Below are 21,180 nucleotides of genomic sequence, written 5' to 3'. Positions count from 1 at the left end.
TTTAAGCTCCTTTAACAGAACCAGAAAATAAGCTCATGAACATTATGTGACTTATCCAGAGACAGTCAGCTAGCAAGCCCTAAAGAAGGAATTCAAAAACCTGTCTGTCTTCAAAGATACTGCAAAGATACTTCAAAGATACAAAGGTGGCCATTAAAGGTTGCCTCTGTGGGGGATATTCTGGAGTTGTCATCATTTGATGTCCTAGGAGCGCAAGGTGAGGGAGAAAACCTATTTCCTGTAAACGTGCAAGCAAACAAAAACAAAACTCATCCCCAGTAAGTCCTGCTACACTATGTGCACAATGGACTCACATGCCTCTGGGACTTTTGTGAGCTACCTATTCATTGTTATGTGTGGTCATTAACTCCTTTAACATAGGGCTGTATATTCTGTTTTAAGACAGTTTCCTGATGAATACAGCACTTTATTCAGGAGTTCTCCAGTAACTTCTGATAGACAACTTGTGGGTAGGTTAAAGGTCACTTCATTTTATAAAATCCCTAGGGGATGTCTTCAACATCTGTGGTGGAGTATAGTAAGTGTTCAGTAAGCATGCCCAGATGAACTTGATACATTTGGAATCCAAGATCTTCCTAATATAGTGATGAATGGTGGTTTTTTTTAAATTAAGGTCCTCTGGGGTTTGAATCAATATTGGTCCCTCTAAAACAACCTCACAGATGATAAATAAACCAGACCTATGGTCACTGGATGCTGGTCTGGAGTGGAACACTCAGTGTGAAGAGCGGGTGATTAGAGGCAAAGATAACTCAAAGGCAGCTGAGCATCCTGCTAGTTGCTATGCAACCCCAAAGTCCGGCATATCCTCTGCTTCCCTGGCCTCTAACCTCGCCACACCTGTTCCCTCACCTAGGAAATCATTTCAACACTTACACTGTCAAGCAGTCACCAGGTATTTATGTAATACCCACAGGGCACAGAGCAATAAACTTCTTGCTTACTTAAGTCGGCAAGGAAAGCGACAGCAAAGCGGAGGATTAGTCAGAATGCCTGGGCAAACCACGTCCAAGCAGAGGCATTAGGCTGCTAATCCTCCAGCGGACTGTGGTGAGTCTTGGCTTTGGTGATTTCTAAAGTAGCACCTGACAGACTATGTCTCTTTGCACGCGTCAAGCTGCGTGTGTGCGGCTTCCCATGTCTGAAGGTGAAATCACCTCCAACCTAGCGGGCTAAAGCAACACATGTTTATGACCTTACACATGAACACCAAGGTTTTGGCAAGGACATTTTCTGTCCTGGAAGCTCCAGGGGAGAATTTACTCTTTGCCCCCTTGAGCTCCTAGAGGACATATATGTTACCTGGCTTATGGCCTATCCTCTATCTTCAAAGCCAGCAAGGCTTCCTCTCGTTCCCTCCCCTCAGGTTCTATTTCTACACTATTTTACTTCTAAGGATCTTTGCAAGTATACTGCATTCAGAAGATATTCTAGGACCACCTCTAATTCCAGGTGAGCTGATTAGCAACCATAGTTCAAGTTCTTACCTTATAACCTAAACATGTCCACATGCTCTGGAGACTGGGATGTGGAGGGCATCATTCTGCCTGAATTTATCTACTGCGATTAATTAAGGGCCATGTATTCTATGGATATGAACTAGGGACCCTGATAAGTCTGTTTATTCCTTTGGGAACTTAATGTTCTAAAAGGAAGGTAATAAATACATAAAATATTGGTTGCCACCAAAAGTAGCCTTACATCTAAAACAAGAATTACAGTTTACAAAATACTTTGACATCCATCTGTCTTGTGAGAACCTCAGACCTACTTTGCGGGACAGGTAAAGAAGGTCTGATTAGCTCTGATTTATAGATAAGAACACTGGGTTTAGGAAGGATTTTTCATAAGGTCATAAAAACAGCCGATTCCAACCTGGGGATGCAATGCTGATCACTACACCCTCCTTTCCACTCCCTGCTCTGCAAGGACAATGGCAAATGTCCCAACAACTATGCTGTCAAAACAAGAGGTTCTGTTTTCCTTCTGTGAATAGGGAAAAAAAAACCCAAATGTGAGGTTGTCCAGAGACTTAAACATATAATTCATGCTTCTTCTAGAGCCGAGGTTCCAGGCACCAGATTTTCCATCCATCAGTTCAGGGCTCACCCCTAATCCACACTGTGGACGGTGACAGGATTAGAAGGGCTGCTACTTCTACAGACAGAGTCACCGTGTGGCTGAGAAGAACTGGAGATGTGGGAAGAAGACATCCTTGTTGTAGGTTTCCAGTCATTGCATTCCTACATGAGGGATACTACCGGGTGGCTTTGGTTAGTAGGCATACACATACAGATAGTTTAAACCTCACTATTTCTTGTAATATTTCACTTAACGTTTGCCACACCTCTATTTCCCCACAAACGTTCACATCATTTATTTGGAGACTCCATGCATGATCAGGTTTGTTCTCCCTCTGATCTCCCAGGGTTGTCCTACTTTCTTCTTTTAGAAAAAATGAGCCCTATCCAAGAGAAGCTATGAAGACTAGTGAAATGTGACCAACTGATGACCAGGTAAGATGCATAGAGTGAATGGCAAGGAATCAGTGGCTATTTATTTTTCTCTCTACTCTGGGTTTTTTCTTTCCTTTCAAGAAGTGGGCAACTAAGGAGGCTGCCCGCAGTGGCCTCCACATGGAAGAGATTATTCCTGAGGTGAGGCATCACTGTCTTCCTTCCCACAAGCCCTGAAGGTGAAGCATCTGTAGAAGCTAAAGGTTCGAGAGCACCTGCTGGCCCTTCTTGATAAAGCTACATGGGACTCAGCTACAAGCAGCTTCTGGCCACAGCATCTTTTCCGTGTGAGACCTGCTAAGCCCGAGGATCCCCAGATGCTCAGTGTACACATCCTTCATGACTCTTACTGGCAAAGGATATGGAAAGAGACAGTCGCTGATCGAAAGGAAATATGTAAGTGTAAACACAGACCGGGAAGTCGAGTGTGCCTCTCTTAATTGCCTAACACAATTCCCACTACGTGCATAAATTGCAGTTCCCATTAACAACACCATGAATAATAATCAGTTTACTTTCTGACTTGTATCTAAATATACCTTCTATATGATTTCATCTTTTATGCAGCTGTTTAGAAGCAGAACGTCTAATTACAGTTCCTATTAGTCAACATTAATTTTCTCCCCTTTTGCCATGGAGCATATGTAATGACTGATCTTCTAAAAACAGAATTTTTTAGCATATGGAACAAATCGTGTTATTATTAATGCATTCCCAGATGACTCTGCATTTCAATTCCCTTAATTATTTAGTCATTGCTGATTATGTCTTTTTACCATTCATTATCCCATTTCTTGCAACACAGGCAGTTTATTCATTAAGTGTCAAAATGAAAAGCTTGACCTCCAGGAAAAAAAAAAAAAAGATAATCAGGAAAACTGACATATTTTTAAAGGTCTGCGTGTCCCCTCTTGAATGTTTTCAAGCTGCATGATGACATGCTCTACTCGAGTTTTTCAAGGGCATCCTCGGGTACTAATGCCAGTGCTGGAGGCAGAGGCTGGAGGCACAGCAAGAAGGAAGGTGTGGAGCTACTCACATGAGACATCACAGAAGATGAGGCCATGACCTTAGCTGTACCACCACCACGTTCCCGCTTTAAAGAAAATTACAATTTGTGTAGTCAATAGTTAGACCTGTTTTATTCAAAAGCTAACACGATGTTTCAAAAATAGTTAAGCAGCCCCGAGAAGCTCAGGACAAGTAACATTTACTTAAATTAAAAGAGAACAAGCTCTTAATGAGGATTCATTGTGTCCGCTGGCTGATCCCACTGACGTTATAAAACCCCATTTTGACCCTGACTATTTAATAAGGCTTGGATACTGTGATCTCCATGCAGATGCTGGCTCATTATTTCTGTGAGGTCTGTGTACCCCATCTGAAACCAAATTTACTGCAAAGATAAAACAGCAAAGGGAAAAAATATGAAAGGAACAAGACGGTTGAAAATGTGAGGAAGCCAAAGGAGATGTGGCCTGTCAGTTTCTACTCAGATAGATCCTTAACAAAGCTGTTAATCTGGGATAGAGGAAATCATAGCAAGACATCTCTGGGCTTTCCCAAGCAGATAATGGGCACCATATAGCAGCCCGCCCCCACGTGGAACAATTGGTAAACCTTTTATAAGGCGTATTTATCTTGTTGCCAAACACGAACCCAGATGATGGTGCCAGAAACGAGTGCTACTGAGCATGATGTTATGATAGAGCAGACAATAAGCACCAGGTAACCAAAGGTGGGTAGTGAGCGAGGCTGCCAATCACGTGAGAGGGAGGGAGGACTATTTTCTTAGAGATCATCGCCAGAGTACTATGACACTTTCCCTTTGCCCTCTGTGGGGAAGGGAAGGAGGATAGATCTTCAAAATCTTTGTTTCCTATTTCCAGTTGTTCATCTGGCTCTGTCTTACGGTTCTCATCTCTCTGGTGAAATCACCTGTATTATCTTGCATGCTGTCTACCATTTCTGCAAGAGCAGCGTATTATTGTGGTCATTTGAATAGCCGGTTTTAAAGTTCTATTACCTGTGGCATATCAGATTCTGGTAGAGAACACTGCTTTGCCTCAATTTTTCCTCCTCTTTGGATGCCTCTGCACATCCCCCCCCCCCCCCCCCCCAGACAACCACATTGTCGTGTCAACAGATACTGAAGGGGACATATTCTGTGCCCTGCAGTGAAACCGTCCCCTGGTTGTTTTGTTTTGTTGGAGATGGAGGTCTGTGTTCATGTATCCAGGAAGTGAGCTACATGTGCGCTCCCTCTGGGACTTGCAATCGGTCTCCCCCGAGGCTCTGAAACCTCTCTTTACACAGCTCTCCTAGTTGTACCCCACTGTTATTCTGACTCCATGTTCAGGAGTCGGGTCGGAAAGATATCGTGTATGCTCTGATCGCTACTCATGTGTCTTTCTTAAGCATTCTCGCCCACTCTCTAGGTGGGAGGTAATGCACACTGCACATATCCCACCCTCTTCCAAGGAGCAGAACATTTGGTTTCCCCCGGCCTTCCCTAAGGTAGGCTTCCAGCAGGATTCCTGGAAATGCACTCCTGCTTTTGTGTCTTCGGATCTGTGTCTCTGCAGAGGCTGGAAGCTATTATTCACCTCCTTCTGCTGTAGAGGAGTGCAATTCTCCAGGCTGGCCTTCTGTGTCCTTCCTGCAAGCTGAGGATCTGACCAAGAGGAGAGACAGAGGAGACGGGTCTGGATGGAGGTTCCCAAGTGAGGTGTCTCAGGATTTTCCCAGGTCTCCCCTACAGGTGCCAGGTAGAGGGGGCAAACCTTCCAGCATGAATGGCCCTACGACCGTGAGCCCACATTTGACCTTTGGCAAGTACTGCAAAGTTTCTAGCTGGGCTTCTCACCAGTATTGAGGCCTTGATGAGTGTCCCATGTAAGCAACACTCAGGTTGTCCCGAAGACCACCTCTCTATAGCTCAGGCTGTTTGCCTTAAAACTTGGGCTCTCTTATGAGTTTTGTAAAACTTGTTAAATTGTTAATGTTCTGGTCCTCTGTCCCGTCCCGTCCCCCCCCCCCCCCCCACAAAGGGGGACTGGTGCTTCTACAGACAGTCAACTCTAAGCTGAAATATTACGAACCTTTATCAAGTTCTGTGCAGTTAATTCCCTTTGTTCGGTGACCCTGGCAGAGACATGCTGACCACTGTTGTGTCGGAAAAGAAAATCAATCAGAAGACACTACTTCTAATGCTGACTATTCCTTCACTGTTCTTCACTTTCAATGAAAACACAGGTTAACATCATAAACCACTCACACAGATGAGACTTCCCATCAAAGGTAAAGCCAAACTTGGTAATCCTAGACACATTTTAGTTCCTACAAAGACATGAATTGTCTATACGTAAAATTCCACTTCCTCCTTAAGAGACAAAAAGCTGTCAACCACCTGTCAAAAAAAATGATCCACCAGGGGGTGCAGTCTGCACTGGTTTCTTCTGCAGTTACTCAGTGTATGGACCTGAACTGTGGTTCACAAATATCACTTTGCAAAGTAACATCTTACTACTTCACATTAATTCCAAGGAAGGCTATTCTTTGTTTTATTGTTTGACAATCAATTTCCAATGATTCCTAACAAATACTTTTGTTTTTACAAATTAATGCCAACTTGTAAAGAAACTAAACAGGCATTTAAATTCCTTACGGAAGTTTGCTATTAATGCTAATTATTTCTAATAATCAGTAATACTCAGCAATTAAAAAAATCTAGCAAATATCATACATACAACTGGGTTTTCTAGACCAAGATTTCTTTAAGTGAACGTCATTTCTAATAAATCTGAAAATAGTCATTTTAACAATAAGAATGTTAGCAGCTAATAGCCATCATTTCCAACATAAAATGTTTATTTTGATCACAGGTATACAAACTGGTTCCCCTCCAGAATCACATTTAAAGAAACAAAAGCCCACTGTTAGACATGTTGATTTGCAGGGACACGTGAATCTGCAAATCTATCTAGCAGGAGATGTTATAGCCATATGTAACCGGAAAGAGAAGAATAGCTTTCCCTTGGGTAATGTGCGACACACTGTAATCTATGGTGGCTCAAAGTCACATGTTTGGTGGGCAGCAGAGCTGCTTCAGGTTCAAGCTCAGTTGGAAATTCTTCTTCTGGCAGCCAAGGGAGCTGGGCCTCTGCACCACAACCTCACTTGATGTCGACTTACTCTCTCTGCCTTTACTTCTCCCCCTCCCTGGGAAAGGACTGCTATTCAGTGTTGCTTTTCCTCGGGGTGACATGGGTAGTACCATTGACCACAGAGCTCCACAGACAGCAGGACCACCCAGGCCACTGCAGAAAACAGTCTGGCATTTCAAGGTGTGTCGCTAAGTAACTAGTTAATGTATGCTCCGGGCCAATGTGTAAGGACTATCAAAGGTGTCTCTGTGCTTGCAAGGCCCATTCATGTGATGGCTTATGCAACCAAAACCTTAGTCCTATATCTCATGAATAGTTAGCAGCTTTTTCCCCCATACAGAAACAGCAAATGCAGCCATGATGCATCTTCTTCAGGCTGAAGGGAACGAGGTAGACCAGATCCAAGGGTCTTCAGGTACTTCCACAACAGTCAGTCAGACGTTTAAAAGAATGTTTTTTGTTTTGGACACAGTTCCTCAATAGCCACTGGGATTGGTTCCCCTAAAGACACACAAATCTGCAAATGTTCAAATCCCTTGTATAACTTGGTACACTTTTGTGTAAAACCTACTAATATTCTCCCATATCCTTTACGTCATCTCTAGATTACTTATAATATCTGACACACAGTTATCAGATCATTATATTGGAAACTCTTGGCAATAATGACACGAAACAAGTCTATACATTTTAAGTATGGATGTGGCCACACTAGGTCTACCATCACAGCTCACAACAGAGATGAGAGGCAGATGATGCCAAACATTAATTAGCTGAGAGAGAGCCTAGGATCTGTGAAAAGGTGGAGGCCACAGGGGGCCACACACCAAAATCACATGCGTTCAGTGAAACCCTTGGTGCATGGGAATTCAAGCTGTGGAACTTGTTTTCTGAATCCTTTCTATTCTCCACATACATGTGGAGCCTGTGGGTACAGAGGGCTGGCTGTACTCAGCACGGTATAAAAGGGCCCCAAGCTGGGCTGTGAGAGACCTGAGTTTAAACTCTGCCTCTGTTTGCTACTCTTTCTACCTCTCTCTTTCCACCGGGAAGACAGGGATGACAGTACATGAGTGAATACAGTAACTGCTGTGGCGGGTACTCCAGCAACATGCAGTAAGGAGGATGCAGGTACCAATGGTCCGTACTTCCAACCATGGAGCTCGTCCAGTCCAAAGCCTTAGCATTTAAGGAGAAGAAGGTTACTTAAAAATATTGACTTGACAGGCTCCTTTCCTGTTTAGAAGTAAAAGGTCTAGGCCATGAGAGCCGGTGAGTTTTCCTGATACTCAGACACTAGGCTTTGGGAGTGGGTGGAGGGATGTTAAAACCCGAATAGTAGCTAATCTCATTTCCTAAATATTCCTTCTAATGTACTGAATATTTTGTTCTCTGCCTTTCCAGCTGATTCCCCCCCCCCCCCAGCGGCATATGCTTTTGCTTTTGATGTGGCACACACTTTAAAAATACATTATTAAACAGAGGAGCCCCATGGCCCTTGGAGCCGATACTCTGTCCCCTGCTTATTCTTAACAAATCTCCCTTTGTGTTCTTTTGTGCAGAAGTGATTAATCATTTCACTATCCAAGGGCTGCTGACAATCTTTCCAGATGACTCCCGCTACCATGACCTCTACCCCCACCCCCAGCATCAACACTTGTGTCTAACACTCTAGGAACCTGCTTTGGGGTCTTTATTCATACGCAGTGGGCTCCTCCTTTCATGCAACAATACCTAGCTCCATTTTCATCTCTTGTCTCCCCGCCCCCCCGCAAGAGTTCAGGGCTCAATGTGTGCAGGGGATGGATAGCGATGACTTCAATGAGCAAACACGGAAATGGAAAGTTAAAAAGTCAAGACGATAAAGCTTGTTTTGCAGAGCAGGAGTGAGGTTTTTGTTTTTGTTTTTTGTTTTTTTTCTTTATCTCTCTGACCGAAAAGGACCTGTTGCTGTTTGTTTTCTGGGCAATATCATTCTCATATCGCATGATGCCTGGGGTTTCTTTTTTCCCCTTCCTTTTTCCCTCTGGTGAGCCTCAGCAGTCCTCAAAGGCTATGTGTGTGTGAGTCCAGCCTCGGCCTCCCCAGGCGCTTAATCTCTAATTTGGTTTCCTGAGAAGTAGCTGGGGTAGGATGTGGGGGCGGGTCATTTAAACCTAAGTGTTCAATAGCAATTTTATCTAACTTTAACAGCCCATCTGTTTTGTCTTCTTACAGGTATATGCTGTCAAGCTGAATTTTAAATGTATGTTTAAAGACATGACCCAATGTCATTATTCCTAGAGATGGGAAAGCTAAACTCAGAGGGTGGGCACAAAAATATGAGTATTCGGAAAATGTTCATCAGGAGTAGAAAAATGCCAGGGCGATTTAAAGTATGGACTTCATATGTATCATAAATCTGTACTTGAACATATTTACAAGCAGCCATGGCCTAGTATATTAAATCAATCGTATAAGAGATTGATAATAAGCATGCTGATCTGAAGTTTTGGATTTTTGTTTTTTAACCTAGGGCCTTGTGCGTGTGAGGCAAGAAGTGAGCTGTATCCCTACCCCTCTGATCTTAATATTTTAAAGCTGACCTCAGAAGCGCAATCAATATTCGTGGACAGACACTTGAATATAAGAAAATAAAACCCTCTATATATTAATTTCAGGGAACCACAACTCTCTAATTATTTAGAGTTACCACAAAAAAGTAAAGGTACTATGATGAAAACTTTGTTAATAAAAAAGTAGTAGCAATAAACAAGGAACTGCCCATCACTTCCCAGGAAATCCCCAGGAAAGAGAAAAGGCTGATAAGTAATGTGTGGGGATGGAGAGCTAGGAAATAACGCAAATCAGTATGTGTAAAGAACAATCCGTTCCAAACCAAATACCTCAGGCCCAGGAAGTGGCCCAGCTCGCTGACTGATCTCAGAAACCAAAGGCTTTGAGGAAGGTAGTCTTTCTGAGAGATATCGGCCAGAAAATCGAGATGCTAAGCACAACATTTTTCTGGAAGTTCTAGGTACAAATTGGACCATAAACAGAATCATGAGCAAAAGAAAGAAAAAAAGTTCCATGTTTAATAAACATTTGATTTAGGATGGTAAAGAAACCCAACACTGTGCTACCTGTTGGGAAATAGGGGCTATGAGAACAGCTTCCTAGAAAACCAGAACAAAGGAATGTGCAAATGTGCCAGGCATGTTGTAAAAGTTCTGAAACAGTTGTAGTTCTGGTCACTGTTTTGTCAGTATTTACACTTCATGGCGTCCAAAGAACATAAAAACAAGACATCACACAGCTACAAACCAAAACTAACAGAACTTCCTAAAAACACAGGAATTCGAGGACAAAGGAAAAATTAGCTTCCTAATGTATTAGGTTCAAATGAGCTAAATATCCATAAGATTACAGGGACAGGTAAAGAATTATGCCTGATTTAAAATATAAAATAGTTATCAGGATAGATGCTTTCATTTTCAAGTCCTCCATTTCTTCTACCTTCAAGCTATCATTCTCTAAGTTAGAAATTATTTTTCAGAGATCTGTGTACATACAATGGTAATTTGCAGCAAATCAATGTAATTCTACAACCCTCAATTTGGAAAAAAAAAAGTAACAGAGAACACTGCATGTGGTTTTCATAATAAATACAAGTTTTAAATGTGTGCCCTGAGCTGATCGCTCTGGGTGGATGTTTTAATTTTTCCAAGAGATGCTTTGCATAGACCACATTAGCAGTGAAATCGCTTTGACTTGCAGCCCTTGATTCCACAGCAGCAACATGCTAATTAACCAAATTATCCTTGCAAACTTATTATCTTGATTTCTTCAACTTGTAAAATTCATTATCTATCAAAATGAAAAACCCAATCTCATAAAAGATAATCAAGACACGAGTGGCAGATACAAAAGCCCTGGGCTTTCCTGATGTGCCACACGCGGCAGTAATGGCGAGGTCCCTACCCATTTGTGACCACACTAGCAGGTACATTTTCATCTCTCTTGCATTTCTGTTCACTGTACGGTGCGTGGTGATTCTTCCACATAGAGTGGTACTGACAGTCCTTAGAAAAGCACTGCAAACATTGTTGTTATAGTGTGAGAAGACAAAAGGGTGACGAATCGGAACAAGTAACAAGCATAGGGTGAAGTCATTCATTCATTCATTCATTCATTCATTCCTCTTCATTTGCTCAGCATTTCTCAAGCATCTCCTATGTCCTCACGGTTGTATCAGTCCTTCAAGATAGATGGACCAATGAGAGATGAGAAAGACCACCAGGTAACAAGTATTCTAGTAAGCACCCAGGTTCCTGAGGACATAGACCAGAAGCCTCTATCTCAGACCCGGGGAAAGAGAAAGGCTCTAGAGAGAGGCTATGTCAAGTAAAAAGGAGTCAGGTGAGTTGGTAACCTGAAGATAAGTAGGGCAGGGCCCAAGAGTAGGGTGTGGGGTATGGGGTGGGGAGAGGAAGGCTGCAGTGGTGACCCTCTTGCAGAAAAGGATTAAAGTGTGGGGTGCAGGCTGGGGAAGCATGGCTGGGCCAACAACGCAGGGGTTGGTCACAAAGGCTTTGCAAATAACACACAGCAATCTGACTGTCAGGCCTGGGAGAGGCTAATAAAACGTGTGCTTTGCCGGTTCTGTCTGCACCGTGGAGAGCTAGTTGGAGGGGAGCTAGATGCCAAAGGTCAGTGGGCAGCCTTCTGGACTATGTAGGCAGGAAAGGATGGTGCCCCGACCTGGGCAGGAGACTGGAGAGAGAGAGAATAGACCTGTTTGAAGAACGGAGACCTGACAGGTTTGGGGAGGGACTGGATGAGACAATACTTAGAGAGTAGAATCCAACAGTGTTCGCAGCCACATTACCGCAGTAATCCACACTGGAGGAGAAGTGGGGAGAAGTATGAGGTAGTGTTAAGGGAGGGGTGTTCATGACACACGGACATATTGGTAGCTGGACGGGTGCATGAAACTCAGGAAAACAGCTGGGTTCATGCATTTGACAACCTACCAGCACTTGGAAGCTTGTATCAGGAGCCAAAGAATAGTACCATGCAAGAAATAACCTAAGAGAAGAATGGCAGGAGAGAACCTAAGGATACCACCATCCCAGATGGAAACAGGAAGGAAGGACCACAGAGCTAGGAATAATCCCAAAGGACAGCGGGGAGAGACGCCAGACAATCACTTTACCACAGGTGCTGTGGTTAGCATCATCTCTGTGGCTCCTGATACGCATATGCTTGGGGCTGTGACCCTCTCAGTACAAGCTGATTGACAGGTACAGTAGGTGAAAGCCAGGCAGCAGAGGGGTGAAGGCAAAATGGAAGTAAAGCTGCTGAGAGACTGGCCTCCCTCGGAGGGAGGGAGCAGCCCCAGGAACGTGGCTCTGGGGAAACCTTATTTTCCATGATGTTGTTGTTGTATGATTGAAATACTATGGAACGTTTACAAGCATACTCTGTATACTTGTAAGTACAGATGCTAGTCAGAAGAGTACAGGAAGCCAGGAGAGAGACCGTGGTGACAAGGCAATGGAGACAATCTGCTAGCTCTTGAGTCAGCTTCAGTAGAGGATGGGACTTGGAATCACAGGAGAGGGTTGGTCCCACGTGGGAAGAGAGCGCAGAGAAGGTAGGAGGGGTGAAGCGGATGAATGCAAGTGTCTAGCATCAGTAGCCTGGATTACAGGGTTACAGGAAGGTGTGTGTGTGTGTGTGTGTGTGTGTGTGTGTGTGTGTGTGTGTGTGTGTGTGTGTGTGGGTGAGTGTGTGTGTGGGGTGTCTCTGCCCGTTTCACTCACAGCTGTCCTGGTGCCCAGAACCGTGAGAACCTGAAGCCAGCCAGTCCTAGCACACTCAAGGAGACACTGGTCTGCCAGGGGAATGTGAAGCATTTATACAAGTGAGGACACACTGGGGCACAGGGGCACAGCAGGTGGAGATGACCCAACCCAACTAACCATTCCCAAATGCTGGTCATACTAAACAGTTCTTCGGTATGAAAAGCTTACTGTAGGAAGAAAGCCCAACAGATATGAGGGCAACAATGGCTGTGATTCTGGGAAGGAAGAACGCGGTGTTCTTAGGGGATCTGGGCCGGAATGGTACCAGGACGGGGCTTGGCGAACTGGACTTGAGGCCCTATTTGCAAAGACCATCTGTTTGATGGGATTTCTAGGTCAGAATGAGAACTGAAAATGCCAGGCAGAGATGAAGTGGGCCACAGATGGGGGCTCTTTATGCTGGGGGTTGTCTGACACCGAGTTTACACACACATAAACACTTCCCGGATACTTTTGCAAGCAAGTGCGATCCTATCTGTCTTCACATTTTAAGTGCTGACATCACTTTAGCAGATATATTCATGTCTAGATGCTTCTTCATTAGGACAGTAAACCTTCTCAATGCCTTACAATAACTCCAAGCTTAAGTTTTTAAGGTGTAAGTCTAAGAAACTTTTATTTATTTATTTTTATGTATGCGAGTGTTTTGTCTGCAAGTATGTCTGTGCACAGTGTTCGTGCCTGGTACCCATGAAGACTAGAAGAGGACATCTGATCCCTTGGGACTGGAGTTACAGATGGCTGTAAGCTGCCATGTGAGTCCTGGGAATGGAACCTGGGTCCTCTGGAAGAGCAATGACTGCTGCTGAACCGGCTCTCTAGCCCCGGTTATAAATTTCTCAAAGTCTGATGAACCTATATAGTTATTAAACAAATAAGTGTTCTATATTAAATGTAGAAATCATAAAGAAAAATGAAACGAGGAACTAAGGATGTGGCTCGGTCAGTGTTAGGATGCTTATATAGCACAGGCAAGGCCCTGGGTTCCAGCCCCAGCACCTTAAAAAAAAAATGTCACTAGAGAAGAGCACTTAAATGAAACCCACACTGAAAGCAAATGTGGGGATAGGGGTGCAGTCGTGTGGCACAGAACCTATTTGTCAGGTGCAAGGCCCTGGGTTCTCTAGCAGTAAAATGAAATTTTGTACAAACATTGCATATTGTATAAATCAGTAAAGACACACTACCCCTTTAAATGTCTATCATTTCTTTGTTGTAAAAAGCATTTGCAATTCTTTCTCTAACTTTTCAAAATATATATATAATGTGTCATCCTATTGTATGACACATCAGAATCCAGTGTCCCTAAAACATGCACCATTTTTAACTTGTCAGTTCAAAAAAAAAAATGAAATAAAAGTAAGTGACGTCTTTGAGGGTGGTTTCTCCAGTTCAAAAGTCTGACGGCCTGCTGTGCATTTGCACGCATTAATATCTTCTGCTCAATAAAGGCAACACTGCAATGGTCAATCTCACTTGGGGGTACAGATACGACGGCTCACTTTTCACCACACGGGACTCACACTTAAGCACCCATTTTTCGGAAACTGCTCGCCGAAACACCGAGAAGGTAAAATAGTGAAGGAAGTCTGGGAGTTTACACGGGTTATACGGATGGCAGTGTGTAGTTCCACGGCCTGCGCAGAGGAGGCCGGCAAGAGCACCACCTCAGCCTCCCTTCGGCTCCCACAGTCCTGTTCTGGGCTGGTGGGGCTGGACTCTGCAAGCCACCTGCCTGGAGTGCTGACTCTGAAAGGAGCACGTCTCTGCTGGTCTCCTCTTGGACTGTCTTCCACTAAACCACTTCTCCCACCCACCGAGCCTCTCCCCTGTGCAGCAGGTACCCAGGACACCAAGCACGGGGACTACTTTCTGGCTCTCATCTATGGAACATATATAAAAATGGAGTGCTTTTGATGATGGAGTCACTACTGCAGTATTGAAATTCCCAAAGTATGTCATAAAACCCTATAACATGACTGCAAATGTTGACTAACACTCACGAAGAGGCTGAGGTACCTCCCCTTGCTAGGATAGAAACGAAAACCTCACCACGGACATTTTCCTGGTTGTCTAACTAACTCTACCATCCTGCAAATGGCTGCAAAGTTCCTAATTGCGCAGCAGACAAGAAAGGAAAACATCGAGAGTGGAAGCAGCATATTGTCAGAAGAAGGAGCTTCTGGACCTCAGGGTTCCCTTGGCTGTCACCCCAAAGCCTATGGGGTCAGACCCACCTCGCATATAGAGACTGAATTCCTTTTGACTCATGGCATATCATGTACAGAGTGGCCAGACAGCCCTCCAATGAGTTACCTGGACGCCCTTGGCAGGTAGGAATGTAGTCCTTTATACAGGGCTTCTGAATTAACAATGGGTTTTTATTAAGAGTTTATCAAAAAGGAAAAAAAAAAGCAAGCTGGGTGGCAGTGGCGCATGCCTTTAATCCCAGCACTTGGGAGGCAGAGCCAGGCGGATCTCTGTGAGTTCGAGGCCAGCCTGTTCTACAGAGTGAGATCCAGGAAAGGCACCAAAACTACGTAGAGAAACCCTGTCTTGAAAAAACAAACAAACAAACAAAAAAAAAAATATATATATATATATATATATTACTTGTAGATATAAAGTGAAATGAAAAAGAAAACACAAAACTATGAAATGCCCTAATATATGCTTGGATAAGATTATAGGTTTTCTTTAGTGAACTTTCTATATTAATATCTGGCTTCTTTTTCTTTTTTAAAGACTTATTTTTATTTTGTGTGCGTTGGTGTTTTGCCTGCATGAATCTCTATGTGAGGGTGCTAGATTCCCTGGAACTGGGGTTACAGTCACTGTGAGCTGCTGCATGGGTGCTAGCAATTGAACCCAGGTCCTCTTGAAGAACAGCTAATGCTCTTAGCCACTGAGATATTTCTTCAGCCCCTAATTTCTTACAGCCATGTTTTTGTTTTTTTTTTTTTGAGACAGGGTTTCTCTGTGTAGCCCTGGCTATACTGGAACTCGCTCCATGGACCAGGCTGGCCTCGAACTCACAAAGACCCTCTTGCCTCTGTCTCCTGAGTGCTAGGATTAAAAGTGTGCACCACCACGGTCTGACTTATTTTTCTATAATAAGTAATAGACTATATTAATGTTATTCCTTGACAGTTCTCCCTGGGTTGATTTTTGTTATTAGTGGACTTCAATTTGCCATGAATTAAATCTTTAGTGTTGGAAACAAATGAAAGAAAAATTATAAAAGAAACAGTACAAACTTTTATAAAAAGCTGCTCTGGCCTGCGGTGGAGGGGATGTGACCTGAGCCAGTTCTCCAAATGACCCAAACAAGTCACTGAAAACAAGTCATCTCTTTGTTTCTCATATTCCAGTAGGCACAGAGTAGCTAATATGTTTTCAACTGGGGCAAGGAGCACGTAGATGCTTGAGCACAAGGCCTCTCTTGTCCCACCACCCAGAGTCTGGCCATGTGACAGGCTGTAATGATGTGCAAGCCATATGACACTGCTCACAATGCACAACCCTCTCCAGAGATACTATGTAGCAGGGTCTTCAGTTTTTGGAAAATTAAGGGAAAAAAATGATTTCCCTGTACTCGCCTGAAGGCTGTTCCATTATAATGTCCAGGAAATGGATCCCTAGAATTTAAACAAGTACCATTTACCCCCTTCATATAAACAGAAGTATGCAACTCTACGCAAATCCCCATGACGGATACCTCACAGCACACTAGGATTAAATTAGTGAGTAAAGATGATAGCCAAGAAGAGAGTCTGTTCAGACGCTACACACTCAAACAGTCTCTAAATCCAAACCAGAATCTCAAGCACGGGCCCCTTGGTTGTTATTACAAAGGCAAGCACATTGTGGGGGTGCCCTCAGCAGAGTGTAATCTAAAACCTTCTTGCATAAAACTTGTGTATCCTGGATGCTGGCCCCGCACTCCTTCCATTATGTTTTAAACGGCTTTTACTGGCTGAACAAATGTTAATGTCATCATATGTTAATGGATGATGCTATGAAAGGCACAAAGGTATTATACCACTTGAACCTTCAAGGGTGAAATATAGGACAACGTATGGAACTGTCTACTACGCGCATATGTCAGCCAGGAGGGCCTCAAGCACTTGTGGCCCATCTCCACAGAACTTGGTGATAATTTCTCCCTTGGAGAAGGGAATTCTATAATTATATACAGATTTATGAGGTCCCAGGATTAAAATTTTCCGAGTAAGAATAAAAAGTAATTGTACTTCGGAATGCACGGTAATATTCAAATGATTTTGAAAACAGTCGCCTCAGCAAAAATAAAGGTGGGGGAAAAGAAGAAGCAGAAGTTAAAGACGCAGTTGGCAAGCTGAGCCATAAACCTGAGTGAGTTTCACAGGTGGGTGCACGGTTCTGCACTGTCACAGGGCCACCACATGGAAATGGGAATCCCCGTTCCTGTGGAATGCCTCAGCTCCCTTCCTTCAACCCAGTGAGAACTAATCCCGACACCCCATCCTTCTAAGCAGCTACCTGCCTTATGCTCCATTCACTGCTCACCATGCTCTTGCTTTCTTGTTTTCGAGCCTCTCTCCTGGAAAATGTGGCATATCTCTGCCGTTATTATCCATTAGGTTAGCTGTCTGCTGTGATCTACACTCACCTACATGCTCATCTCTGTTCTCCAGATGCCCCAAATGCCCTTCAACCCAGCATGTCTATAAATGGATTCCTAGTTCCCCTCGCTCTCTAAAACAGGCGTAATCCTAAGTGCCCCCATGGCTCACATGTGAGAACGTACTTCCAAACATCTCTCCTCGGCACTCTTTCAATGGCTTCCACCCTTTCTCGCCACTTCTCCTCACCTCTCCCATCTTCCACGGCTGTCAGAACAGGGAATGGAAATTGCCAGTGTGACTGTGGCACCCTCTGCACCAACCTCATGGCTCCCTTCCACGGGACCTGAGTGTGCCTGGGAGGCCAGCACTACCTAGCTCCTCCTATCATCTCTACCCACCAAGTCTCTAGTCCTTTTGGTCTACCTTGCCCTCACAGGGCTCTGACAGGATGAACTCTGCATTGCCTTCGCTTGCGACGCTCAACATTCCTCAGTCAGTGCCCTATTTATCTTCTAACCACCAGTGAGACCAGCCTGAACCCCAAGAAAGGTCACACAGCACATGGTAAGGTCACGTAAATCCCTGAGAATCTGTCCCAGCTGGTGTAATGTATTTCCTAACTGCATCTCTGAAACCGCCTCTGCTGGCAGGCAGACAAGTCTACAAGGGCAAGGGGCCATGTCTATTTAGCCCACCACTGTTTTCCCAGTTGCTGTTCCACACAGAAAGGACACGAGAACTCCAACTGCCATCATGCTGAGGCATGTTGGGGGCCCTTTGCTTCCTTCACAAGAGAGCACCACCCCTTAAACAGCACGGCTTCAAACAAGTACTCCCGATGCCCTTGGCCACATCAGGTTTCCCTACGTTAGTCAAAGAGCAGAAAAATTATGAAGAAAATTGGGCTCTACAAAGGCTGTCCATGGAAACCAGACATCAAAAGGACAACCAACCACAGCCATGACTCACAGCCAACATACCATGGTGGCTTTCCTTTGGAGGATTCCTTCACTCATTCACTCGATTGCTCACTGACTTTAATTCGGGGGCCACAGTCTCAGAGGGATGCTGGTGTATGACAGATACACAGAAAGTGCGCTAGGCTGCTAGAGAAAAGGAGCCCTGTGATTGTGTCTGGGGAAGATGATACATTTAGGGAGAGAGGGAAAGACGGCTGTGGAGACCCCCAACTGAGTGGGGCAAGGGATAGCAAGAAAAATCCCAGGCACCACTGGGGAAGCAGCACATCCCCTGGTCACTTCCATTACCAATTGCCACTAACAACAGCCGAAGAGTGTGGGAGTTGGTGTGAAAGAGTCCACCTAGGACCGATACCACTGCCCCTTCTCTAGTGCTGGACCTCGTAAGGGTTCTGAAAGGATGAGAGCTCAGAGAGTTCACTAGCTCCACACAGCCCCCACATCCAGGGCCGGCTAGTACAACTCGGGAACCGTCGGTCTCTAGGCGGGCACTAACCCGTCTGCTCCACGGCCCCAGGCTTTTTCTTTGTGCCACACTTGAGGAGGAGGGCTGTGCAGAGGCAGCACCAAGGAGGAGGTGAGGAGTCAGTGTTGTAGGAAGGTTAGGGGTGGGGTGGACGGGGGGATGAGGGTTTCACTAGTTCTCTGTAGAAAAAGTAGAAGCTTTACACTTGACTGAAGGAATCTGCTTTACTTCAGCGGATTTCAACGTCCTTATAGAATGACTTTTTGGTGTATACACTGAAGTCTTTATTTCAGTTTTGAGCCCTGTCTACAGATAAGAACAGGAAGGCCGGGGCAGAGTATGACGGCACACACCTGTAATCCCAGCAATCAGGCAGTGGAGATAGAATCGTGGGTTCCAGGCCGGCCTGGGAGACCCTGTCAGGAGAGCAAGGAGGAAGACCGAGGAGAAGGGACGCCGGATGCCCAATTTCTTCAGAATGGGCCAAAGATGATGTAAGGAGGTATGTCTAATCACAGCGCGAGCGAGCGAGCGAGCGAGCGAGCGAGAGGTACACAAACGGAGACAACACAGCCAATCAAAGCAAGTGGACTATTTAGCCCCAACATGAAAGTATGTTGAAAGAGGAAAATAGGAGGTGCTTATCAGCAGCATACACTATCCACTGTTTAATCTGAAACAAAAAAGACAAGGAAGATTTCTAAAAGTAAAATATGGACTCACTGCAATTAAAGATCAGAAATGAAGCGTCATGCTTTAAAAACAGTTTCCTTCAGGAGGAAAAATCATTACAAATTAAAAAAATCCCTAACTTTAGTTATTCTAACACTTTTGGGGAAGGAAAAAAAATATCACTGTTGCAAACAATTTGTAAAGGTAAAAATTGTAAGTCAAGTAATGATATAATACTGCAGTGTGTTGGTAATTCGTGAAAAAACATGCAGGATGCCCAAAAGGTAGAAACATGTTCATGTTCTCTTTACAGGGAATGACTGCACCATCTAGTGTCATTTATTTTGGTGTTTTGCCCAGTGTAATAATATCAGTTTTCTAAGAACTGTAATTTTTAGGTTATTTCCCGTGGAAAACTACGAGTGAAGAAAAACTATGGGTTGACGGTGACTTCCTGATGATAAGTTGGAACACTCAGGAAAACATGAACACGGCGCAAAAGCCCAACCTGTCTGTCTCTGTGTGAAACTGGCTTGCAGAAGGAAGTCGGTGGGAAGGCCAGGCAAACAAGTACCAGAGAAACGAAAGCCTGCGATACAACACGGAAGTACATTTCAGGCTCCAGCGCTGTTCTCTATGCCAGGCGCTTCTGATTCTAATGACATTTAGAAGAAAAATCACAAGGCAGCCAGCCCCTGCCTGACTCAGAAAGTAGCACATTAAGGGGCGCGCGGGTGATGAATGGGTGCATACAGATGTGAGTCCTGCTATGTTCTCACCGAACATCTGTTTTCTGGTCACCTAGCTGATCACTTTAATAGTGTCCTCTCAGTGTGCCCCAAGGTACCACAACAGGGTGAGCTCCTAGAATGCTGGAAGGAAGGACTGCTCCATTAGGTGTCACTTTGGTGACTTCAGCGACCATCCTTAGAACAGGTGAAACATCAAACAAAACACGACGGACCCCTCGGATAATGTGGCCACAGGACTTCCTTCTTTGGGGAAATCTGTGCACGGCCAATATATGGATAAGATTTAAAAGAGCATCCTTACCCGAATTATTTCTTCCACACAGCTGTTGCTTTCTCCAGATCTACTCTCCTGAAAGCAAAGAAAAAATAAATTAGGTTTGATCAAATGGACCGATGTCACAAAGAAGATGATAAGCAAATTTCCAAATTACAGGGGGGGGGGGCAAAGCAATCTTAGCCTAAGGGAATGTTTAAGGCAGGGCATGCTGATGAGGAGTTTGCCCTGATGGCCAGCTCTCATTGGTCAGTTCTCATTGTGGTTGTTTCCCCGGGGTTTCCTGGCAGGCAGAGCCACATACATATGCATGCCCACAGACTCAGCCCAGAGCTCTCCCACTATGTTAATTTAAGTGGGGAAGTTCCTAGAAACACAGAAAAAGTTCCGCCATTCTGAGATCCACCCACCCTGGGCTTCATTCAAGCGTGGAAACCATTGACTTCACCACAAAGTAGATCCAGTCTACCCGTGAAATATATGCCACAGACCAGATGGGTATGGCGGTTACCACAGCTTAAATAAAAGTCTAGTTCACAGCCCTCAAATCCTACTCTGAGCGGCAGGGTGAGTCTAAAACTAAATACTGAGTAAGAGCAGCCACAATCTTCTGGGCATTGCCAAGTATGCGGATTGGTGTCAGACCTCACCAGAGCCCCTTGTTCTGCTGTCCCCCATGCCCAGAGCCCCTTGTTCTGCTGTCCCCCATGCCCCTCGAACTGTAGACAGCTCTGAGGTGTGGTGGCCTCAGGTCACAGCTGATTGGAGAAAATGTTAAGCTCCACAGACACTGTTTAGTTACTGCTGGTTATACAGCCAAGAGCAGAGGACGTGGTTTTATGGGAACATAAAAGCAATGTGCTCCACTGGTGGGTGTCCT

General features: G+C 44.5%; 1 protein-coding gene across 3 annotated transcripts in view; it reads right to left on the bottom strand.

The window, feature by feature from the left end:
* Aff3 (ALF transcription elongation factor 3) overlaps positions 1 to 21,180 on the bottom strand; it is a 480,672-nt gene that overhangs the window by 213,729 nt on the left and 245,763 nt on the right. For all 3 annotated transcript variants that reach the window (XM_052745091.1, XM_052745092.1, XM_052745093.1), the window contains one exon: positions 20,328 to 20,375. In XM_052745091.1, the coding sequence (XP_052601051.1) occupies positions 20,328 to 20,375 (48 nt within the window). The remainder of the gene's footprint in view (positions 1 to 20,327; positions 20,376 to 21,180) is intronic.

This window comes from Peromyscus californicus, unplaced genomic scaffold (genome assembly GCF_007827085.1).
Source record: "Peromyscus californicus insignis strain IS unplaced genomic scaffold, ASM782708v3 Scaffold_19__1_contigs__length_69161282, whole genome shotgun sequence".
Classification (NCBI taxonomy): domain Eukaryota; kingdom Metazoa; phylum Chordata; class Mammalia; order Rodentia; family Cricetidae; genus Peromyscus; species Peromyscus californicus.
Note: the sequence above shows the minus strand (reverse complement) of the source record. Positions and strands in the feature narration are given on the sequence as shown.